The sequence below is a fragment of the Colobus angolensis genome, unplaced genomic scaffold (assembly GCF_000951035.1).
Source record: "Colobus angolensis palliatus isolate OR3802 unplaced genomic scaffold, Cang.pa_1.0 Scaffold61, whole genome shotgun sequence".
Taxonomy (NCBI): domain Eukaryota; kingdom Metazoa; phylum Chordata; class Mammalia; order Primates; family Cercopithecidae; genus Colobus; species Colobus angolensis.
Window position 1 is genome coordinate 3,129,040 of NW_012119710.1, and position 22,764 is coordinate 3,151,803.

The 22,764-nt window shown below is 36.0% G+C and overlaps 1 protein-coding gene across 3 annotated transcripts in view; it reads right to left on the bottom strand.

Annotated features, from left to right (window-relative positions):
• Positions 1-22,764, bottom strand: part of PHF21A (PHD finger protein 21A) — a 196,625-nt gene that overhangs the window by 143,125 nt on the left and 30,736 nt on the right. For 2 of the 3 annotated variants that reach the window (XM_011963301.1, XM_011963302.1), the window contains exons 3-5: positions 15,845-15,981; positions 10,527-10,559; positions 9,153-9,218 (exon numbers count right to left, since the gene is read on the bottom strand). In XM_011963301.1, the coding sequence (XP_011818691.1) occupies positions 9,153-9,218; positions 10,527-10,559; positions 15,845-15,898 (153 nt within the window). In that variant the 5' untranslated portion in view covers positions 15,899-15,981. Of the gene's footprint in view, positions 1-9,152; positions 9,219-10,526; positions 10,560-15,844; positions 15,982-21,788; positions 21,901-22,764 lie in introns of all 3 variants that reach the window. The other variant, XM_011963300.1, reaches the window with a different exon arrangement.

Below are 22,764 nucleotides of genomic sequence, written 5' to 3' on the forward strand. Positions count from 1 at the left end.
GAAGAGGAGTGTCTAACTCTGCTTGGAAGATAGAAAGAAGTCAATGAAAGCTTGTAGAGGATCTTGCTTAAGCTGAGTCTTCAAAGTATATGTAGGAATTAACCAGGTAAAGAGGTAAGAAAATTCCAGGTATAGAGAAGAGGATGTGTGAAGAAGGCACAGTCTTGAGAGAGCCCAGGAAGTAAGGGTGACAGCAGGGAATTTATGGGGTATGTATGAGAATGATCTGTTAAAGGTATCAATGCTAATGAGCTTGAATGCCTTGTAGGTCATAACCAGTCACATGGAAGTGACACTGCAAGATTTTCATTCTCTGCATCCTCCAAGGGCCTAGTATCATGCCTTTCACCAGAGTAAACTCTCAATAAATACATGTGGAATAAGACAGATGACTCAGACTCTCGGAATGATAAAGAAGTCTAGAAAGCACACATCCTAGAGAAAAGGGAATAAATACGGGGGAATGGATTATTTGAAAGCACATATATATATAAGCACATTTGAAAGCACACGATATAGTAGAGAGGTGGTGTCAGTTGTATTGGCTCCTAAAAAGCATTTGTTATTCACACTATCATTCAAAAATTAACGTTCTCTAAAGAGTGGAAGAGTCCCTAAACATTCTGAAATACAGATATGTTCTATGCAAAAGAAAAAAAAAGGCAGTTACCACAGGCTTGAAAAAATTTCACAAACTTGGCCTTTGATTTTATTTTCATAGCTTGAAGCAACTGCTCTCAGCTAAGCAATAGATGAGCAAAGTGGAAAAAAAAAATACAGTATATTCCAGTCAGTATTTTCTAGTAGCCCAGTGTCAAGATATATAACACCTGATGACAAGGGCTAAGAAATTCAATCTGAATTTTAAAAGTCATTCAATTTGCCAGCACCAAAAATAAGTTACTAGGATAAACTCACATGAAGATTGCTCTGCCTTAACTCAGCAGATTGATGCATCTGGTACAAGTCATCAACTGACTTGATTTCCTCTGCCATACTCAGGTAAAATGCCCTATAATAATGTGGCATGTTACTAAAGTATAAGTTACTCAATCAAGCATCTCTTTCTTAAAGAGATAGTCAAATCTTTGACCACTTAGGTAAAACTAGCAGCAACAGAGACAATCACACTCCAAGAAGAGAGGTAAAAAGGAGAGGAGATAATACAGCACTGGGAACCACAGTCACATCACATATATACAATCTCTTGATCTTCAGAACTTTCATACTTGTAGCCAGTTATTTCTGAGCCTTTCCTTCATCTCATTTTGGCTGAATATAAGCCAACAGGATTTCACCAGCAGAAATCTGAAATATTACATTTCCTGTATTTGATGAAAAGGAGGAGCTGATGTCCTTTGATGTACACAAGTGGCAATAAACTTAACAAACAATTGGACCAATGGCTTCACATAAATATTACACAGGAGGGATGAACTAGACTAAATCTTAGGAAATTCCTAAGCTCTGGATAAAGTCAGGTTTCCATCACAGTGAAAAGATTTCTAAGACAACAATTTTAAATTCCAATGTGATGCGCCAATCACACTAGTTTGGCTGTGAGCCACGGAGGATAACATTTTATGGTAACTGGTATTAGAGGCTGGAGATAGTCATACATCAGGTAACAAACACTACGACTATAGGATCTAACTTACTTATTTGACTCCAAGGTAATGAGGCCTAAAGGCAAAGTAATTATTTTGCCTAATGTCCTATTTCAAAAAATATTTGATAGATAAAGCTTTACAGAGTTACTAAATAAAACTGAATGAAGAGTACAGCAATCTGGATTCTAGTATTGAATCTGATACTGATAAATTATACGATAATGGTTAAGTCACAAAGTCCACATCTCAGTTTATGTATTACAATGACACACTTGTCACTGAGTTAAATGTGAAATGTTCTAAGCTTCTTAGAAAAGTAGTACTTTACATGTAAGATGAAAGTGTTACATACGAGATGAAGTTAACCACCATGACTACAGCCAATAATTTCCTTTTAAATAGAACTCACCTACAAAAGAACTCCATGCACTCAATGGACACACATGCATTAACTCCTCAGCGCATAATCCAAACATTCCACAAATATGGAAAAAGACATATTAAGTTATTCAATAATGAAAATCTATCAACAAGTCTATTACAGAGTCAGGAATAGAATCAAACTTCTGGTTCCCCCATCCCTACCCAGTCCTTTGTTTCAGTTACCTAATTAGCTTAAATTACGTTGTTCTATGCATCAGAAACATAACTAGTAATAGGAGGGACAGAAACTTCTTTCCCAAAAGCTTCAGAATCTCGTATTAAAATATATTCAAACTTAAAATTGAGAATGATTCCATAAATGGCAAGATGAACTTACCAAACCCAGAAAAGTAATTCATCCAGTATTATGTTGAAGAGATCTGTAAGAAATGGTGACTATAATTTTTTTTTTTTTTTTTTTTTTGAGACGAGTCTCGCTCTGTTGCCCAGACTGGAGTGCAGTGGCACCATCTTGGCTCCCTGCAGCCTCTGCCTCTGAGGTTCAAGCAATTCTCCTGCCTCAGCCTCCTAAGTAGCTGGGACTACAGGTGCTCACCACCACACCCGGCTAATTTTTGTATTTTTAGTAGAGACAGGGTTTCGTCATGTTGGCCAGGCTGGTCTCAAACTCCTGACCTCAGGTGATCCACCTACCTCAGCCTACCAAAGTGCTGAGATTACAGCTGTGAGCCACCGCACCTAGCCAGGTGACTATAATTTTTAAACAGAGTCAGAGAAGCAAACTTGCAGAAAAAATCAATGACTACAGAAGGGTCTATCTCTCTAAAAAGGAGTAAAAAGAAACAGAAGAAGGTGTGAAAGAATAAGAAAATTTAAAACCAAAAGATATTTCTATGGAATACTGTAATAGATTTGTGGCATGGACAAATGGCAAATTCTTTGAAAAATACACTTCCTGATAAGCATCAAATACAAATCAGTACATCTTCCAAATTAGCAGAGTGTTTTTTTCCCCTGTGACAGATAGTATCTCCTGGGGAAAATCACTTATTCTCAATATATGCTATTAATGTGATACAGCCTTTTCTAGGGGTTATTTGGAGATATTTGGTTAAAATTTTTTTTTGATGTAGCAAAAGCTTTTTTTTTATACCTTTAGACCAAGTGCAGTAGATGAATTATTGTTTTCAATTTCCATATCCTCTCTGTTTTAAAATTATACATTCACAACACCCTTTGTCATATAACTTTGCAAGGCTTGGCCATGTGGCTTCTTTTGGCTAATGAGATGTTAACAAACCTGATGCCAGCAGAGTCTTAAAATGTATTTTAGTAGTTTGGCCTGCTTCCTGTGCTCTTAGGTAAACTACGAAATGAATACGCCCCAGGTAGCTGCTGTCCCTTCATGCAAGGCCTCAGAATGAACACATTTAGAGTAGACCTAACCAAACTTGCAGCCTGAAGGCAAGTTCAGTCAGCCCACAAACTGAAGCAGAGGTGCCTGGCCAAGTACAGCCTAGATCAGGAGAACCCCAGATGACCAGACCCAGTGTGAAAATAAACACTTAGGTAAAATGCCCTATAACAATATGGTACATTATTAAAGTGTAAGTTACTTCATCAAGCTTATTTTTCTTTTTTTTTTTGAGACGGAGTCTGGCTCTGTCGCCCGGGCTGGAGTGCAGTGGCCGGATCTCAGCTCACTGCAAGCTCCACCTCCCGGGTTCACACCATTCTCCTGCCTCAGCCTCCCGAGTAGCTGGGACTACAGGCGCCCGCCACCTCGCCCGGCTAGTTTTTTGTATTTTTTAGTAGAGACGGGGTTTCACCATGTTAGCCAGGATGGTCTCGATCTCCTGACCTCGTGATCCGCCCGTCTCGGCCTCCCAAAGTGCTGGGATTACAGGCTTGAGCCACCGCGCCCGGCAAGCTTATTTTTCTTAAAGAGATAATCAGATCTTTGACCAGTTAGGTATAAGTACTGGAAGTGCTGAAAGCCACTCAACAAAACACTAGTTTCTGATGCAGAATTGTTAGGGCAATAGGTGACCAATACATGCAGCCATCACCCATCTAGGAACTTCTCCTAAGACAATCAGAGAGAAACACGCATTCATATAGAAGGGTATATCTATCAAAGCAATATTGATAATAGCAAAAAAACTGGAAATACCCTATCATCAAGAGAAGAATAGCTTTAAAAATCATGATATAGCGAATTACACTAAAATTTAAAGCTGTTAAAAATCATGCTCTCAAAGAACACTCAAAAACCCGAGAAGATTTTCATAAGTTAGGTTTAAAAAGCATAAAAAGCAAGACACACCGTTCTATAAAAAAATTATGATATAAGCAGAGCAAAAGATCGGGTGGATAAAATAATACATTTAAAGAATATAAGCGCCTCTTCTGTGTTAATATCATTCTATGTTAAATATTATACTAAATATTATACTAGGAATAAAAAAGCAAATAAAACAAACATGTTCCCCGCCTTCCTGAAACTAACAATCTAATGAGGAAGATAGATATTTAAAAAACAGTAATGCTACAGATACAGATATGCTACTGTAATAGAAAATGCTAATTATTCCCAGTAGTTATTTCCCAATTCTTACTCAGTAATAGTCCTTGAATTTTATTTGGCCACGACCACAAGCAATAAACTACCTATATTTTCCAGACTTCCTTGCTCCTAGCGGGGGCCATATGACTAAGTTCAGGCCCATGGGATCTAACTGGAAGTGGTGCATGCAACTTCTAGAAAACATCCTTAAAAAATAAAGGGCTTGCTCTTTGTTGCTTCTCCCCCTTCTTACCAGATGGAGCAGCTATTTTGGACTGTGATGTGAAAGCTGCATGCTGAGAATGGCAGAGCAACAGAATAGGAGGAACCTGGGTTCCCTGACACCATGCAACCACTCTTCACAGTCCTAGCCCTAGGGGGACCTACAGAACTTTTAGATGAGAGAGAAATTAAGTTTTCTCTGTTTACATCATTTTCATTTTGGGTTTTCAGTCATTCACAACTGAACATAATCCTAAACAGAATAACTATGAAGGGAAAGTATGGTTCAATGAGAGATAACAGAAACAGTTGATTTTGACTAGAGGAAGGAGTGTCAGGGATAGCTCCTCTGAGGAAGTGACATTTAAGCTATGACATGAAACCTCACCAGGAGGCCACCAGGTAAAAGGAGACAGGATAGCAAACTGTTCAGGCGGGGGAAACCAAAGCTGCAACCACGAAGGCTTAACCCTGAAGCACCACAGTAACAAGCAACAAACTTTGGGATGTTAAGATTGCCTCTATAAGGAATTAAAATGAAAGCACAGAACTAGAGCAACTAAGCACTTTGGCTCCATATCGGAATATCTCCATAAAAGACCACATATGCCTATCAAAAAACAAGGGTGTGGGGAGTGAGAATGACAGTGAATCCTGTTAAAGAAATTAATAGTTGCTTCCATACTTCAGCATTACTTCACACCTGTAATCCCAGCACTTTGGGAGGCCGAGGTGGGCGGATCACAAGGTCAGGAGATCTAGACCATCGTGGCTAACACGGTGAAACCCGGTCTCTACTAAAAATACAAAAAATTGCCCAGGTGTGGTGGCGGGCACCTGTAGTCCCAGCTACTTGGGAGGCTGAGGTGGGAGAATGGCATGAACCCAGGAGGTGGAGTTTACAGTGAGCCAAGATTGCGACACTGCACTCCAGCCTGGGTGACAGAGCAAAACCCTGTCTTGGGGAAAAAAAAAAAAAAAAGTTGGATTCTCTGACTAAAGTGGTTCATGTATTTAATATCATGAGAAGAATGTCATTAGATTTTAAAATGTGAACTATGCCTGAAACAGACAAGAGCTTGATGTTAAAAAAATTTTTTACATCATCTTTCTCGTCTATTTATGATTCTAAAAGTGAAACATATTCATTGTGGAGCATTTAGAAAATATACATAAGAGTATACAGAAAAAATAAATCACCTGTAAACTTAACCACCTTCCAGTATCTTATACTGACACTGTTTTTATGTACATTTACACACCCACATACATATATACACAAAATAAACATAAAAATGGGACTGTAATGCACATAAAGTTGTGTATACTCCCTCACTTATTATTTCAGAGCACATTCCTGTATCATTAAAATATTTAATGATCTTAATGGCTATATAACATATAATTTATTTAGCCAATCAAGTCAGGGATTTTCTGAGTTAAAACTGTCCGCCACAAATTGAAAGCAGGTCAAGAAGCTGACTTAGAAATCTGCCAGAGTTTCTTCCAGAAATCTCAAGTTACAGTTTAAAAGCACTACAACCTTCCAACCAAGAATTCAGTGAAATTCACTGAGTTTTAGCCATGAAGGATGCTCACTAAAGGCTGTATTTTCCCAAATGGAGCATACGATTACATAGTTTTAAGGAAGAAACTGTGTAAGTATCAAAGATTGAAGTGGCAACAGTGAATAAGAACTAGTGTCTACTACAAGAAATAGTGACTATCTGCAATGGTCTTTCTCTTTTTTTTGCTCATGACTTTGGAGGTCAGATGCAACTTTTAATAAAAGAAGAGAATATATGAGTCCATTATTTGTATAATTAAAGTTTTCTAATAAATATTGAAAAAATGATTACGGAAAAATGCACAAAGAAAAAGAATGGAAGCAAAAACGACAAAGAGTTAAGTGTGAAATATGCCATTATTCTCCAAACTTTTCTGTATTTAAAATTTTTCTAACAAAAAAATTAATGTTAACATATTAGTCATATGGATAAGGTAATTCAGATTTTAGTTATTAAAGTGGAAGGAAAATTGGTTAGGTTCTGCCGGAGGATAAGTGGCTCTTTTGAGCGGGGGGCAAAAAGGGCATATAGCATTAGGAAACTGTTCTAAAATAAAACTTTTATTTTTTTGAGACAGAGTCTTGCTCTGTCACCCAGGCTGGAGTACAGTGGCACGGTCTTGGCTTACTGAAACCTCTGCCTCCTGGGTTCAGGCAATTCTCCTGTCTCAGCCTCCCAAGTAGCTGGGACTACTGGTGTGCACCACTACCCCCGGTTAATTTTTGTATTTTTAGTAGAGACGGGGTTTCACCACATTGGCCAGGCTGGTCTCGAACCTCTGACCTCAGGAAATCCACCCGCCTTGGCCTCCCAAAGTGCTGGGATTACAGGCATGAGCCACCATGCCTGGCCAATAAAACTATTCTAAACTAAACAGTAATATCACATGTTGAAAATAAGTCTGAGGAGGGATGAGCTTTTGAACTTTACAGCTGTGCTTCCTTCAAGTATCAGCCTACCTAAAAATGATATTTTTCTGTTCCATCAAGAAGGTTGTTTTAACAGTTAAGGAAATATAAATTTTGCAGGACTGGATTTCAGTTTCTAACTCTAGTTGTATTTACTTTGTATACCTAAAGTTTTCCTGATGTTAAACATTTTTTAAAATTCCAATTTCTGAAATGCAAACTTAGTTCAGAGAAAAATTAGAGCTTGCCACTTGATGAAATGTCTTAACATAGATCATTGCAATTTTCTATTCAGTAAGGTCCCTAACAGAAAAAAGATTAAAGAATAAAAAGTTACAGAATAAACCAAACTGAACTATGTCAGTTCTCACAAACAAAAATTTCAAGTAGATGTAAATTTCTAACAATTGTCCCACTTTCCCCAAATGTAGTCTTAAGTTACCTTAACTTTGCAATAGCATCCCCCAACCCCTACTCCACTAATCAGTTCTCACCTTCTTTCCCTGCTGGAACACGTGAATTTTTCAGCAAATGTGAGTCATTCATTGGCGTCTTGTCAAACTAACCCTGAAACTATAAGGAGGCTCAGTGCTAACAGAATTCTAAAGCTAGAACACTTTCACTAACACACATCATGTTGACTTTAGAGAACTGAATCACATTCAGAGCCAAATACATACTAACCAACTCTGTTTATATTTTTTCTTACAAATTGTTCTCCACCATCCCACCTCCTCCCAATTTTAGTTTGGCAATTCCCTAATCTAAAATACCTCCTGTCTGTGGAGAAGACAAGATGGGGATGCATAAGAATAGGAGGGAAGAATATAAAGCAGTTGTTCACTCAGCTTGGAAGATGATTCTATTCTGAAACATTAATGATTCATATCTCTTCCACATAGTTCTCAAAGTTTATTTCTCCCCTCAGTTAAATGAAACCACAATAGAAACACAATAAAAAAATCTCCAGGAATAAATTATTCTCATTGTTATTATTTCACTAAATAACATCAAATAACAACATAAAAATCAGTTATTTAGAACTATTTAGTCAAAAATCTTCAATAAAATGTCACTGGCATGAAATATCAACTGCAAATCACCTTATTCTTTCGATTAATACATTCACCTCCTCCAAGACAGAAAACCACTCTTTCTAACCAGAGGGAGAGTGGTGGGGAAGAAACAAGAAAACAAATGCTTCATGGGATTACCATAAACATTTACTTATATCTCTATCAATTGCCACACTCCACCTGGTGGCAGGCACTGCCTGAATTGGTAAAGTGGAGGTCATCACACAAAAAATTCCAAAGAATATTTTCCTGGTGTCCTTGGAAAAAAGCAAGATGTTCTTCTCCTGCCCTGCCCTATATAGAATAAGTCTAACAAGTTTTTTCACGTAATAGTAGGTCAATATCTAATAGAGATTAACATAAAGGCATGACCATACTTAGAATGGGAGACCTACATTTAGAGCAATCTACTTACAAGAAAATTCTCTCCACAGTAAGTTAAATGTCAGCTCAAGGCTTTAAGACAGGTAACAAGGTACATTCAGCACCTGCAAGATTTTCTATCACCTATTCTCACTAACTGCCTTTACCCCATCCCCTATGGGTAAACTATAGAGTTTAATTAACACAGTTAACGGCAGCCTGCCACATTGCTTTTAGGTATTTGCCAGTAACATATACCCATGGGATACTCTAGAGACTGATTTCAACCAAAAATAAAAATAGATAAACAGAGCTCAAACAAAATTAAAACCAAGTCTGGCTGCCCACACTTATTTTCACACATGAGGAAAAATAGCAGTTCTCTTAGAAGCCTCGAGCAGACATATCTTTAGAACACAATGTTAAAAATATGCCCCCCTCCCCTTTTCCCCTACCTGTTTCTCACTCAAAGCTGTGATTTTGGCTTGGAGTTCATGAAGCTGTTTCTTTAAGTCAGCATTCTGATTGGAAAGAAAAAATATCTGTGAGAAAGATAGTTCATTTGTTAACAGAATAGTAGCAGGAAGACTATGCATACTGTATTACAAATGATGAAGCAACCTGAAGCATTCAGCCAATCAAATCTGTCATGCATTACACTGTAGCCATAATACCATCACCTAATGCACAGATCCTAAATATAGGCTCCTCTCACTGAAACAGGAGCAGCTCCTCTGCAACTGTTTTAAATTACACGAAGTTTGATATTTGAGCATCTTACACTGTAAGAGTACCTGTCCACTAAAATATTCTTATTCTTTATAGAAAGTATCCATTAACAGAAAACCCAAAGCTCCACTAATCACACAAAAGTAGGAAAATGGAGGTTATAAGTATGCATACACTACATGCTTTACAGCATTATCAACAAAGATAAGAGGTTTTTCTCCACTTGCCCTCTCCCTTATTTAGCAAAGTACATTTGTTATTTTAGCCTAGATCTGAAAAGCTGTCAGTACTGCAACTGCCTTAACACTACATCATTCAAATTAACACACTGACTACCAGGGCATTTTCTCAGTTCTAAAATTCTAGGAATCAAAAAAAGAATACTATTTTAGATGAGATACACTGAGCATGATTGCCTTTTACTAAAGTAGGCAAAAAATTCCAAAATTAAAGTTTTCAAATGCTTAATGTAGCAGGACAGCCTACTAGCAGACTGAACACCACCCTAATGAGAGACTGCTTTTACTTGATTTGTCTCACATACAATTATTTCAATTTACCCTGCTTGGTCTTCTGTCAGGGTTAGGGAACACATCCTCCCCATCTATTGAATTTGGTTTACTCCATGTGGACTTTTTTATTAGTGTATTTGACATAAGGCTTCTCCAATGAGATCACCCACAATGCTGTCCAACAAGTTATTGCCCTGCCCACCTCAGATTCTTCAGGTTAAGACAATTCTGTTACATGATCACCAATATTATGACAGAAAGCCTCAAAAACTCTGATTTTGAATAAGTGGGTTTATGGAAATGAATTTAAGCTATATGATGAGTATTAACTTAATATTTTCTCCAAAATACTCAAACCAATTAACATAAAACCAAAATAATAGTAACAAAAATGAAATAATAGCTATATTAAAATAGAAGGAATTTTTCTAAACCCTTAAAACCTGAAGATCAATGTATTAAAAATAATTGCTATTAGAAATGAAGTAATTCTTAAAAGTTAAGTACCATCTATATTTAAGTATTTTATGGTGATTTTATTTTAAATTATTTTTAAATTTAACAATTACATGAATAAAAATAGTTTACCTGTGGATCCTGCTTCATCTGAGCAACCAGTTTCTGGTAATAAAGAGAGAAAAAGAGCCATTAGTCTTACATATTAACTCCCTATGGCTAATCAGGTTTGGACCAAAAATTCTAGGATTCTAAGTTAACACAAAACAATGAGCAACACCACAATCAGAACAGACTAAAACCTTCTGTGATGTATGTAATAGGCTCAGGAGACACTTCCTTCAATAAAAAAATCAAACCACCACTTTATATTTGAAATGAAAAAGTGCCTGATTTTTAAATCTGGACAGAGATGGGCGACAATGGCTTCCAAAAGGAATTTAAACAAGCTGGATGCTCCAAAAGCCAAACATCCCTTTCAAATGCTGTCAATGTCTGGAGTCCCAAACAGGGCCTGGAAAGAAGCTGGCCCCACACAAAACCGGCCTGTTTACATACAGAGCAAAGTACAGATTTGGCAGGTCTATTGGTTTGGTTCTTACCACTGAAGAAGCGTAGTGTCCCATGCGACTTTGCCACAGTCTTCTCTCAAGAAGGAGTTAGGTGCAGGGGATGACAAGTTCAGTGGGGCAGTGATGCTCAGTATTTGAGAACAAGGAAGTGCAGGAACAATACAAAATTCTATCTAACTCGATTCCTCTGGGAAAGAGAGTGCTACCCAATACTGAATGGAAAAGATCTTTACTAGGGAAAACAGAAGCCCAAACAAATAACAAAGAAAGAAAGAAAAATGAGTGTCTTTTGACCTAACCCAACTTCTAAAAGCATTGCTGCCCAAAGGTAACAATAACCATAGACAGAATAATTTGAAGGATAAAGGAGCATCAGAAGTCCTAAAGTATCTGGGAATAAGCTATTACCCAAGTCAATTTTTCAGGTAATGGAAAAATTTGTCACTCTCTTTTGGTGACAAGGCACTTTTAAATTGTTCAGTTGTAAAATAAAACCTTTCTAAAATATACTATATATTTATCTAACTACTACTTTTTTTTTTTTTTTTGAGACAGGGTCTTCCTCTGTCACCTAGGCTAGAGTACAGTGCTGTGATCATGGCTCACTGCAGCCTTAACTTCCTGGGCTTAAGTGAGCCTTCCACCTCAGCCTCCTGAGTAGCTAGGACCCCAGGTGCACACCAGCACACCTGGCTAATTTTTTACTTTTTTGTGGAGACAGGGTCTTGTTATGTTGCTCAGGCTGGTCTTGAACTCCTAGTCTCAAGGAATCCTCCCTCCTCAGCCTCCCAAGTGCTGAGATTAAGGTGTGAGACACCACACCCACCCTAACTTCTTAAAAAGAAGAAAAAAAAATTTAAAAATCAAGCTTTTATTGATACTTAGAGGAATGATTATATTAATATACTAAACTATAAACAATAGGGTCCTTACAAAAAAGGTACCAAACTACAATGTTTTAAAGTTCTTAAATCCACACTGTAGTTTTCCAGTCCACTCCTTAACGTCAAGTAGTCAGCCAGAACATTTTGCTACTATTCTTTTTTTTTTTTTAAAGATGGGATCTCGTTCTGTCACTGAGGCTGCAGTGCAGTGGCACAATCATAGCTCAATGCAGCCCCCAACTCCTGGCCTCCAGCAATCTTCCCACCTTATCCTCCTAAGTAGTTGGGACTACAGATGTGCCTCAACATATCCAGGTCTGGTTTTTGTTTTTTGGTTTTTTAAAATATTTTTAAGAGATGAAGTCTCGCTGTGTAATGCAGGCTGGTCTCAAAATCCTGACTTCATGCGATCCTTCTGTCTCAGTCTCACAAGTAGCTTGGATTATAGGTTTGAACTATCAGGCTTGGCTAATTTTTATTTTTCAAATATTTTTAAGAGATGAGGTCTCACTATGTTATCCAAGCTGATCTCGAAATCCTGACCTCAAGCGATCCTCCCACCTCAGCCTCCTGAGTAGCTGAGATTACAGGCATAAGCCACCACATCCAGCTCTTGCTACTATTCTAACAACCCTGAAACCAGCTCAAATTTGCTGTTTCAGACCTGCTGTGTGGTACACTCACTGGACTAATTTTAAGACGAGGGAACAGGTTGTAATAATCTAAGAAATCCTCCTTTAGTAAAATGTATAATCTTTAGTGTATCACTTCAGACATTTATTCTAATTGGTCAAGTCTTTCTCCCTGGTGCTAAGACACGTTTTAGATAACTGAGGTTGCCAACCATGTGACCTCCAAATACATAAGGTATGTGTCACTATATTCTACTTCATATTTAATAGTAGTAGCTCTTCTATATCCTAGTCTTAATCTACAAAACAGAAACAATACATATTCCAAGAGTTTAAGGGAATTGAAACACAAGGTTTTATACATATACATTTTTACATTAATGCTAGCCACACTCTTCAATGAAAAAAGCTCTTGATTTTCGTTTTTGATTTGGTTACCAGAGGGTTGGCTGCTACGCTGTTACCTTTTAGAAGCTGAAAAAGGTTTTCTTCCAGACACTAGAATTTAAAAATTCACTGATAACTACATGAAGTCTTCACCTCTAAAGGAAATAAATAAGCCAACTTTTCTATCTATAAGCAGTTAAACTGCATTTTAGACAATCAGGGGTAGGACAGGACGAAGTGGGCAACTTACTGGACCATCCAAATCCCTAGTAACTTTAAGCTGACACCATGTTAACAAAGTTAAGTTACTTTCCACAAGAATGTGGCAATGTTTCTTGAGGATATACTTTACGCCAAAGGTAAGCAGAACGACCTATAGGCCAAATCTGGCCCGCCACTGTTTTTGCAAATAAAGTTTTATGGAAAAAAGTCATATTCATTCATTTATATATTGTCTGTGGCTGTTTTGTACGTGCAACTGCAGAGCATAGTAGTTGTGACAGAGACCATAAATTACCCGCAAAGCCAGAAATATTTTACTATGTGTCCCTTTTCAAAAAAATTTGCTAACCTCTGTTTTATACTATTCTCCATTCCATATGGAGTAAATACCCTGAAAATTTAAATGTGATTTCCATCAAATCTAAATAAGGTCAAAGAAAGGAGGAGGAGAAAAGATAATTTCCCCAAAAAGATGAGATGTCCATCAAAGGACATTATTACTTAAATATGTATTGAACATCAACTATGTGTACATTGCTACTTTCATAACTATCTCCCCATTCGTAACAAAAACACAAAGAACAAAAATATGCTTTAACTACAGCAATACCAGGTAGCTTCAGAACACATTTTCTATCCAGTAAGGTCAATTTCAGCCCTAATCTCATTCCCTAGCTGGAAATGCAACCAAGGGTGGCTTTTGTCCCAATATTTAGTCAAATGTATGTTCTGGCTTTGGTCTCAGCCTAGTAACCAACGCCCCTACCTTGATGTCATTTCTGGCATGCCTCAATTTGTCATGATCAATGATTGTGTAGGTGACACCATATAAATTATTTTTCCAAAAACAGTAAAGTATTACAGATATAACTGGAGTGAAATATATGCTTTCTCTGTTAAAATATTATTGGCATATAAATAAATGTTTATTATCACACAAACAAAATGTTGTATAAATAAAGGATGAATATAAAAGCTATTAATTTTATGCTCAAAGCTGACAGTTAATATGAATAGTAAGAGAGTGTTTAGAATAACTTTAGGAACTATATCCCTTTTGAGTCAACAAATGTAAATTTAAAATTTTAATTAGATTTAAAACAGAATAATAAATATTAAGTATTTTCATAATTGTGATGTTTATAAAATTGGTATGCTTGAATTCAGAATATGAAACAAAATATTTAGTAATTAACTTCAATTAATTTAGGTCATGAGCCTTTCAAGAAAGGATTATTTGGGAGACTTGCTCATATCTTGTGAGGAGGAACTAAAGCAGAATGTTAACTTTGCCATCTCAATACTTCCTTAGAGGAGGAAAATCTCCAAAAATCACACACAACATCATAAAATTAATCTTGATCCACATAAATTTCAGATTGATTACTGTACTCCCAAAATTCATTCTATGATGATGTCAGCTTTGAACCAAATGTGAATTAAATTTTTATCACTTGCCATTCAGCCAAACTGGGTATTCAACACACCTCTATGTTAAACTAGTTTCACTCAGAAAAAGACAAGCTTGTTTTTGTAACAAATTTCTGCTCTCCTCAGTCAGTACCAGAAGCAAAGTTAAAAAAAAGAAAAAAAAGTACACAGCTTATTGCCTACTTAAAGAAGCCCATGTGCACAGGGCCAACTCTGCAGCGGAACAAGAGTTTAACGAGATCCGGAGCAGCAGCAGGGATTTCTGAACAGGTGCTTTTGAAGCTTCCTTTAAGTTCTCACCCACACTAATTCTGAGCAATGTGCAAATCTAGTAGTTATCAAAGGCCCAAGATATTCTCCCAATGATTTCAAAAGTTAATGTTATCTTAGACTACTCAGATAAACAAAGGAAACTATACCTAAGAACAAACACCTTTAAAAAGTAGTTTTACTTATCCTTCTCTGCGCTCCCATATCCCCAATTGTTACAAATTCAAAAGTAGTCAATGCATCATCCTTTACCACTTTTGAGTACCAAGGATTAGATACATGCATGTGTATGTGTGTCTTCAGCCTGATGTCCAGCTAAAGTCTAGAAAGATATAAAACAATGGTACTCTGTTTACATAACAAATTTTAAATGTAATTATTTAAAGATAGCTTTTTGTCTTGATTGTAGTTATGTGTATGTTTACTTTTATATATTCATATATAAATTATATTTTGTATTTTAATATTTTATTATATGCATAAAATACATTGTTTTACAAATGTATTTAAAATATATTTTATTTATATATACATTTTCATAGTTACTTTAAATGTTTGTTTAGTCTGGGTATCTGAGGTAAAATATAAGAATTGTAAAATCTGAAATTTAAACATCTGTGAAGATAATCACATTTTCTTTAAGAAAGATTGGAATCAACGCATAAAGCTGAGTCATATGATCTGTAAAAACTTTAGTACATATGGTAGTTGAGTTAGACATGTTGTTATTTAAAACATGCAAGTTAAATCACATGAATAAAGTCCTTCAGATGAACCAAAAAGCAGAAAAAAGATTTCTTTCTTTTTTGTTAACACCTTTGGTATATGAAAAAAATCTTTTCAGTGCTTTTCTCTAGAAAGGAAGTCAGGAATACTTTCTTTAAGTTCTTAAAAGTAGTATCTATGACTTTGCTGAGTAGTGATAAAAGGCAAACGACATGACTCTAGGACAAAATTGTCTTAAAGATTATTAAAAACTGTACTAAAGACCAGAGATGGGCTTGTTTACTAATCTTAACAACAATGTGGGAGAAGCCAATAATACAACATACCTGGTGAACCTGAATTTCCACTTTAAGAGCCTCCTGTAGAGTCTGCAACTCCATCCTCTACCTTCTCCACTTTCTCTGCTAATTCTATAGTTTCTTCAGCCTCTGTTTAAAGTAACAAACTCCTCTTCTCACTGCAGCTGTAAAGATCGTAAAATGTTTTGGATCATTACATTTGGAACAAATATAATATTTATGTCAAATAAATTATGTTAGTAAAAAAACATCTGATTCTCTAACGCAGGGCAAGAAATTTCCCAAAGAGACTTTTTTTCCCCAAAACAATTCTTCAAGTATTCCTCTAAAGAACACTTCAAATAACTAAGAAATGAAAAACAAAAAAAAGGGTTTAATCTGGTCATGGAAACATCTAAGCATCCACTACATGCTCAGCACTGTGTTAATCACTACATACTGAGGATACAGAGCTGGATAAGATCACTTCTGCCTTCAATGAGACTATAACCATTCAGGACACACTGTCCTCAGAAAGAGACATATAACAACAGTATCACACATTTTTAAACTTCACACAGAGTGGACTGGAGAGCTCGGGGTTTCTCAGAGGTTAACGAATGCCAGGGTAGTTTCATTTGGATGGGTTCTCACTCTACATAAAAAAATAGAGAAACTCAAAATGGGGAAATTCTGGTATAACTTAAACATTTACATTTAACAAATTAATACTCAATGCAGACAAATACAATGCAATATAACTGTGCTATCACAAAGTTATGATGTGGATATTTTAAAATCTATCTATCGTGTGTAACTTGAGGTAGTCTAGTAATGGAACACACATCTAGCTTTACAATGAAAATCATCTTTCAAGCTTGCCAGTCATCTCTTTGACTATACATATACTGGCAAGTGGAGATAATGTCAAAAGTCTAAATCTGTTCATGTGACACCCAGCTTGACCTTCCTATCCTCCTCCAATCATCACTACTCTAATTTAAATTATTTCAATGGCTAATTTATCCTTTATTTTTTTTTCCATTCTTGAATGTGGCCTTAGACATTATTTTAGTACTCTGCCAAAGCAAAAGTCTGTTTTTGCCTGAATAAACTTAAATTTTACTTCAAATTTCTTTTCTTCTTTGCACCTATAAAACTTGTAGCTAGAGCAGCTTTTTAGCATTCATATAAACTGGGGAAGAGAACAATCAGAAAGTTAGAGGAACCACTACTCCTTAAACCAATACAGTAAGATTCATGATCTTCATACTTCTAAATATTATTTACCTATGGGTAAAGTCTATATTCAACATAAGTTTTCTACGAGCCCTTTGAAAACTGTTTTAACAGAGTTATAATGGAATCATTAACTAGGGAATATATTCCTGTGAATATGAGTTTTCATTATATTTGCTTATTCTCATTAGGCATAAAACATCAGCAGAAATCTCTCTCTTAGGGCTTATATACTAGATTATACAACATCAAAATACTCAAACCTAAGAAAGAATAAATTCCAAAAGTGCAAAATTCCTTTAAATTCACATTTGCAAACGACAGGAAAAGTTTACTATATAATGATAATGTTAACCAAAACATTTTAAAAGGCAGTATATTTAGCAGAGATATTAATAATTTAGAAAGGGAAACATACTGTGGTGAACAAATTTGGGTAGTTTTAGCTACTATCTTTTAAAATATTTGGAATGATAACCAATCAGTCAATATCAGAATCATTAAGTCACTAAGACCAAGATTTTTGTTATCATGTAAGCTTACTCTAACTGCAATACTAAAGTTAAAACTACACAGCCACTTTAAATACCAAAATAATCTCCCTACTCAAATTCTTGACTTATATATTACAGTTCTTGAAAACAACACTTGGTTTTAATTTTTACAAGGCTCTACCAGAAAATGTGTCTAAAATGATTCCTTATAATTTATGTCAAGAATCACTTTGAAGTTGAAGAGGTATTTTTCAAATATTCATACTTCATTCTACTGATAGTAACATAAAACCATAGTTCAACTCAATTTACATAAACTCTGGAAATGAACGGCAGGTTAAAACATGAAGAACTTACATTATACATGACAAAGGGCTAATATAGTTTATATATTTAGGGCCCTCACAAATTGATAACAAAAATCTATGAAAAAACAATTTACAGAAGAAATAAGAATGACCAACAAACATGAAGAACTTCCATCATCAATTAAGACACAGAAATATAATTAAGATTATATGCTGTGCCTATCAAACTGAAGACCTATAAAATAATAATACTCTGAGCTGTCTAGAATTTGTGTCAGGTGCCACTTTATAATTTGCTGATGGTTATCTCTAGGTAGTAGCACTGACAATTATTTACTTTCTTCTTTTTCAGGTATTGATATTTTCAAAATTTTCCATAAAAAATATGCACATCTTTTTAAACAAGAAAACATTAACCAAGGATTTGTAGATAAAGCATCAGAAAATGTTATACTATCAAACAAAATGCTCAGGAAAAGAAAAAGTTAAAACCAGGGTTTAACCTGAAGACTGTAAATGTCAAAGAGTGCCTCGCACAATAATAAGCCTGCAACTCAAGTTAATGAGGAGCTGATGGCTTTTACTTTCTCCATCAGATTGTTGTCTGCTTCTCAGAGATACACAAAGGCATGATAAAGTTTTATTCAGCAAGGACTCTGAATGCCAATTACTGATTTTATTTCAAAATAAAACTGAAGGGTTAAAAAAGTTAGGACTAGTTGTAGAAAAACATATGAAGGATTAGAAGATTCATTTGAAATTCTTTTTCTTTTCTTCAGAAAGGTCTCTTTCTGGATAGTAATTTTAAGAGATTGGTCTGTGCAGAAAGAAACAAACTATAGACACGTATCTATAGTTTACAAAAACAAGGCAGGTACAAGTTGAATCTTGTTTTTTTAATTTTATTTTTTCTTGTAGAGAAGAGGTCTCATATGTTGCCCAGGCTGGTTACGAATACATGCTGAATCTTTTGAAAAAATTTTTTTCCTGAGACAGGGTCTCACTGTGTCACCCAGGCTGAAGTGTAGTGGTGCAATCGCAGCTCATTGCAGCCTCAACTTGCTGGGCTCAAATGATCCTCCTGCCTCAGCCTCTTGAGTAGCTGTGACTACAGGTGTGCCCACCACACCCAGCTGATTTTTGTACTTTTTTGTAGTGACAGGGTTTCGCCATGTTGCCCAGGCTGGTCTTGAGCTCCTGGGCTAAAGTGACCCATCCACCTTCAGCCTCCCAAAGTATGCGATTACAGGTGTGAGCCACTACATCCAGCTGAAAAAATATTTTGAGGTCTTGGACATCTCATGCAGTCATCATCTGAACACCACTGGGAGGCAGTTTATAGCATCAAAAGAATTATTTGCTACATTTGTAAAAGATGATTTAACATATTTTGACCAATTCTAACAAGTTATAAATAATAAATCAGTTGCTGCAAGGTGAATACCATCAGACTCACAAGACGGTAACACACTGTATTCCAGCATAATGAATGACTCTAACTATCCAACAGTTCTACAAGTCACTATCAGCAAGGTCACTTGCCTAGCCCAAAATACTAGCATATGCAATCTTCCAAACTGTACACATCAAACCATTCTGATACCTAATGGCCTCTAACCTTCCAATAACAACAACAACAACAAAAAAACATAAAACCAAACACACAAACCAAACAAAAACAATAATCAAATCCCACTAAAAAGGTCAGTCATGATATCTGGAAAGCACATTCACCATCCCAAAAACCAAAAAATGCTAATTCTACTTACTCACTGTGTGACTACTCTCATCCTCGAGGTTTGCTTGCTTGTAAATCAGGAAAATGGAAACAATATCACCTACTTCATAAGGCTGTTGTGGTTTAAATAAGGCAAAATTATATGAAAAGCCTTTTGCAAACTGTAAAGTTTTATGATGGTTTTAAAACACTTAATTCTTTTCTCTATACAGAACTTTTAATAAAACTTCTCTACATAGTATATATCTACATGACTGTAGCCTTTTATGTTCTCAAATTCTCTGTGGAGGTTCTTCTAACTATTTCTCTGGGTATACTTCTGCTTGAAGGTATGTGACCTGCAGGTATTTTATTATGATTCTAATAACTCGTAGGAAAGCTATAACTCTGATTTGGATGTTACTGAGTTGACAGAAACATTTTTCCAATCAAAACTTGACTCATCAACCAACATTTCTTTAACAAGTCCATGCCAGTGTGCCCCCAAACTGTCCCTAAAAAAGACAACTCCACGTTCTCTATACCATGCATTTATTTGATGTGAAACTCCTCTGCTTTTTAATCTATATTCTCAGACACAATGTTTAAAGTAGGTTTAATTCATTTTCTTACATAGGAAAAAGTAGAAGGTCTTGACAGATCTATGTATCTTTACTTCTTGTCCCATGCTTAATATTTGAATATCAGGTTTCAATTTGTACAAAATACTTACTTCTTACTATGTATCTAACACGTAGGGAGATAAAATAATATCTTTATTAGCGGTAGTGCTAAAATTACCATGAATGCTAAAAATAATAAAATTCTTGGCCGAGCGCGGTGGCTCACGCCTGTAATCCCAGCACTTTGGGAAGCCAAGGCGGGCAGATCACAAGGTCAGGAGATCGAGACCATCCTGGTGAACACGATGAAACCCCGTCTCTGCTAAAAATACAAAAAAATTAGCTGGGTGTGGTGGTGGATGCCTGTAGTCCCAGCTTCTCGGGAGGCTGAGGCAGGAGAATGGCGTGAACCCAGGAGGCGGCGGAGCTTGCAGTGAGCGGAGATCACACCACTGCACTCCAGCCTGGGCGACAGAGTGAGACTTCATGTCAAAAAATAAATAAATAAAATTATTTTAATACTATTTATGAAAACGTTAACATTTATTAACATGAATCAATACAAATGACAACATTAAAAAACATAATATAATGTCTATTTTCTTATCATTTAGCAAATTTTCAACACATCTTGATTTATTTTAATCACGGTGTTTCTTTTATGACACTACACAGGTGAACAGAAAATACTACTGCACAAAGCGCTTGGCAACCCTGATTTTAGAGGCAAACCCTCTGAATCTGGTAAGGTTACTATGTTCAAATCCCAGTACGACAGCTGTTGACAAATACCTCCTTAGCTTGTTGGATATTTCCATACTATTAAATTATATTTAATAATGTTGTTTCCTATTAAATTAAATAAAAAAATATATACGCATATATATCATTACATTTATGATATCTAAATATCTGAATGTATGTGAGTATAAAGTATCTTTCTCATCTCTGTTTGTTTTGGAGGGGGTTGGGGGCAGGTCCTCACTTTTTAAAAAAGGAATCTCTACACAGGTCATACCTCCACTGCAATGTGCAGGCTATTATGGTGCCTTGGGCCAGGCTGGGGTTCCCCACAGCACCCTCCTTCACAAGTCTATGTAGTGTCCTGGACCCCTCCCTACCATCATCAGTGCTCAGCCCAATATACAGTTTCTACCTCTGCTTCCTGGGGTCCAGGCTGTCTGCATACACACATTCTTCTATTTCCTAACTTTCTTGACAAAAATTAAGCATGTCTACTAAATTATCCCAACCACATCCAACAAAAGGAAAAGTAAGTAAATTTTAAAATACACAGATATTGAAAATGGAGGAGGCTGGGGAGTAGGGTATGAGAGCATAGTGACAATGAGGCCAAGGTTTTAGAACTAGTTGTCACATTTACCAGAATGTTATTAATACTTAATGACTATTTTTAAAAAATGTCCAGACAAGCCTGGCCAGAATCTTACAAATATATACCACACAAAGGATAACGCAAGTGGGTGTGGTAGTCTCAGTATAACCAATAAATACTTAATAGAAGTGGAAGTTATGGGAGATAGACTTCAGATCAATATAAGGAAAAGGAAGAACTAAGGATAAGAGTTGTACAAAAAAGGAATGGGTTACCTTATGAGGTAGTGGGCTCCCTGTCATTAGAAGTATTCAAGAATGCTGCATATCATATCCCCCTCTTGGAGATTCACAATGCACATTAGCATATTAAAGGTTCTGAGAAGTCCTGCAGTAAAGAAACCTGTTTAACTTTGTTTAATGCAGCATTTCCCAAATTATTTGACCACAGAACCCTTTTCCCACCCCCACCCCACCTCAATAATACTTATTTTCTGTGGAAGTAGAATTCCTCAGACTACATTATAGAAGATGAGCTACATTTTTTAAAAATGTGGTATTCAATATGTACCCGAATAACAACCTGTCAGGGATCTAGAAGAAACTGCTACACAAGGTAAAATATTGGAGAAGGCCCTTAACTCATTTATACCTAGTGTTCCATTATTGGAACACTAAGCTTGTGGGAGTTATTTATATCCTACTGCTCAAGGTCATCGCCAAGGTCTGATTTTTCACAAAAAAATTTGCAATCTCTGGTATAAATGGGTTAAGGTCCCTTCTCTAAAATTGTATCCCATGTCAAAGTAAAGAGCTATAGGATCTTGATTATTTATTTTAAAAGGTTTAATGATAGAAAGGCTAGTAGAATAAAAAGGTAGTAAATGCAAGGATTAACTAGTTCAAGTGCCTCCATGAAACATGTTCAAATCCCAGTCCCCAAAAGGAAGAGAGACACCACAAGTACCATAAACTATCAAAAGGAAACCTTGGCCAAATATCTGCTATATCTACTCTACCCACCAAGTTAATTACTATTTGAGAGAGAGGATTTAAAATTTTTTTAAAAAAGTAGTAGTCTTGCATTAGGTGACTACCCTATTCCAGCTATCTTATTTGAGTTTAATTTTTTTCATAATACATACTCTCCTAACAAAGTTAATATTTGTTTGATGGTGAATCACTAGATTGCCCTGTGCATTCGAAGAAATGTTTAAGAGTGATGAACAGCCATTAAAAAAATCTATCAAAG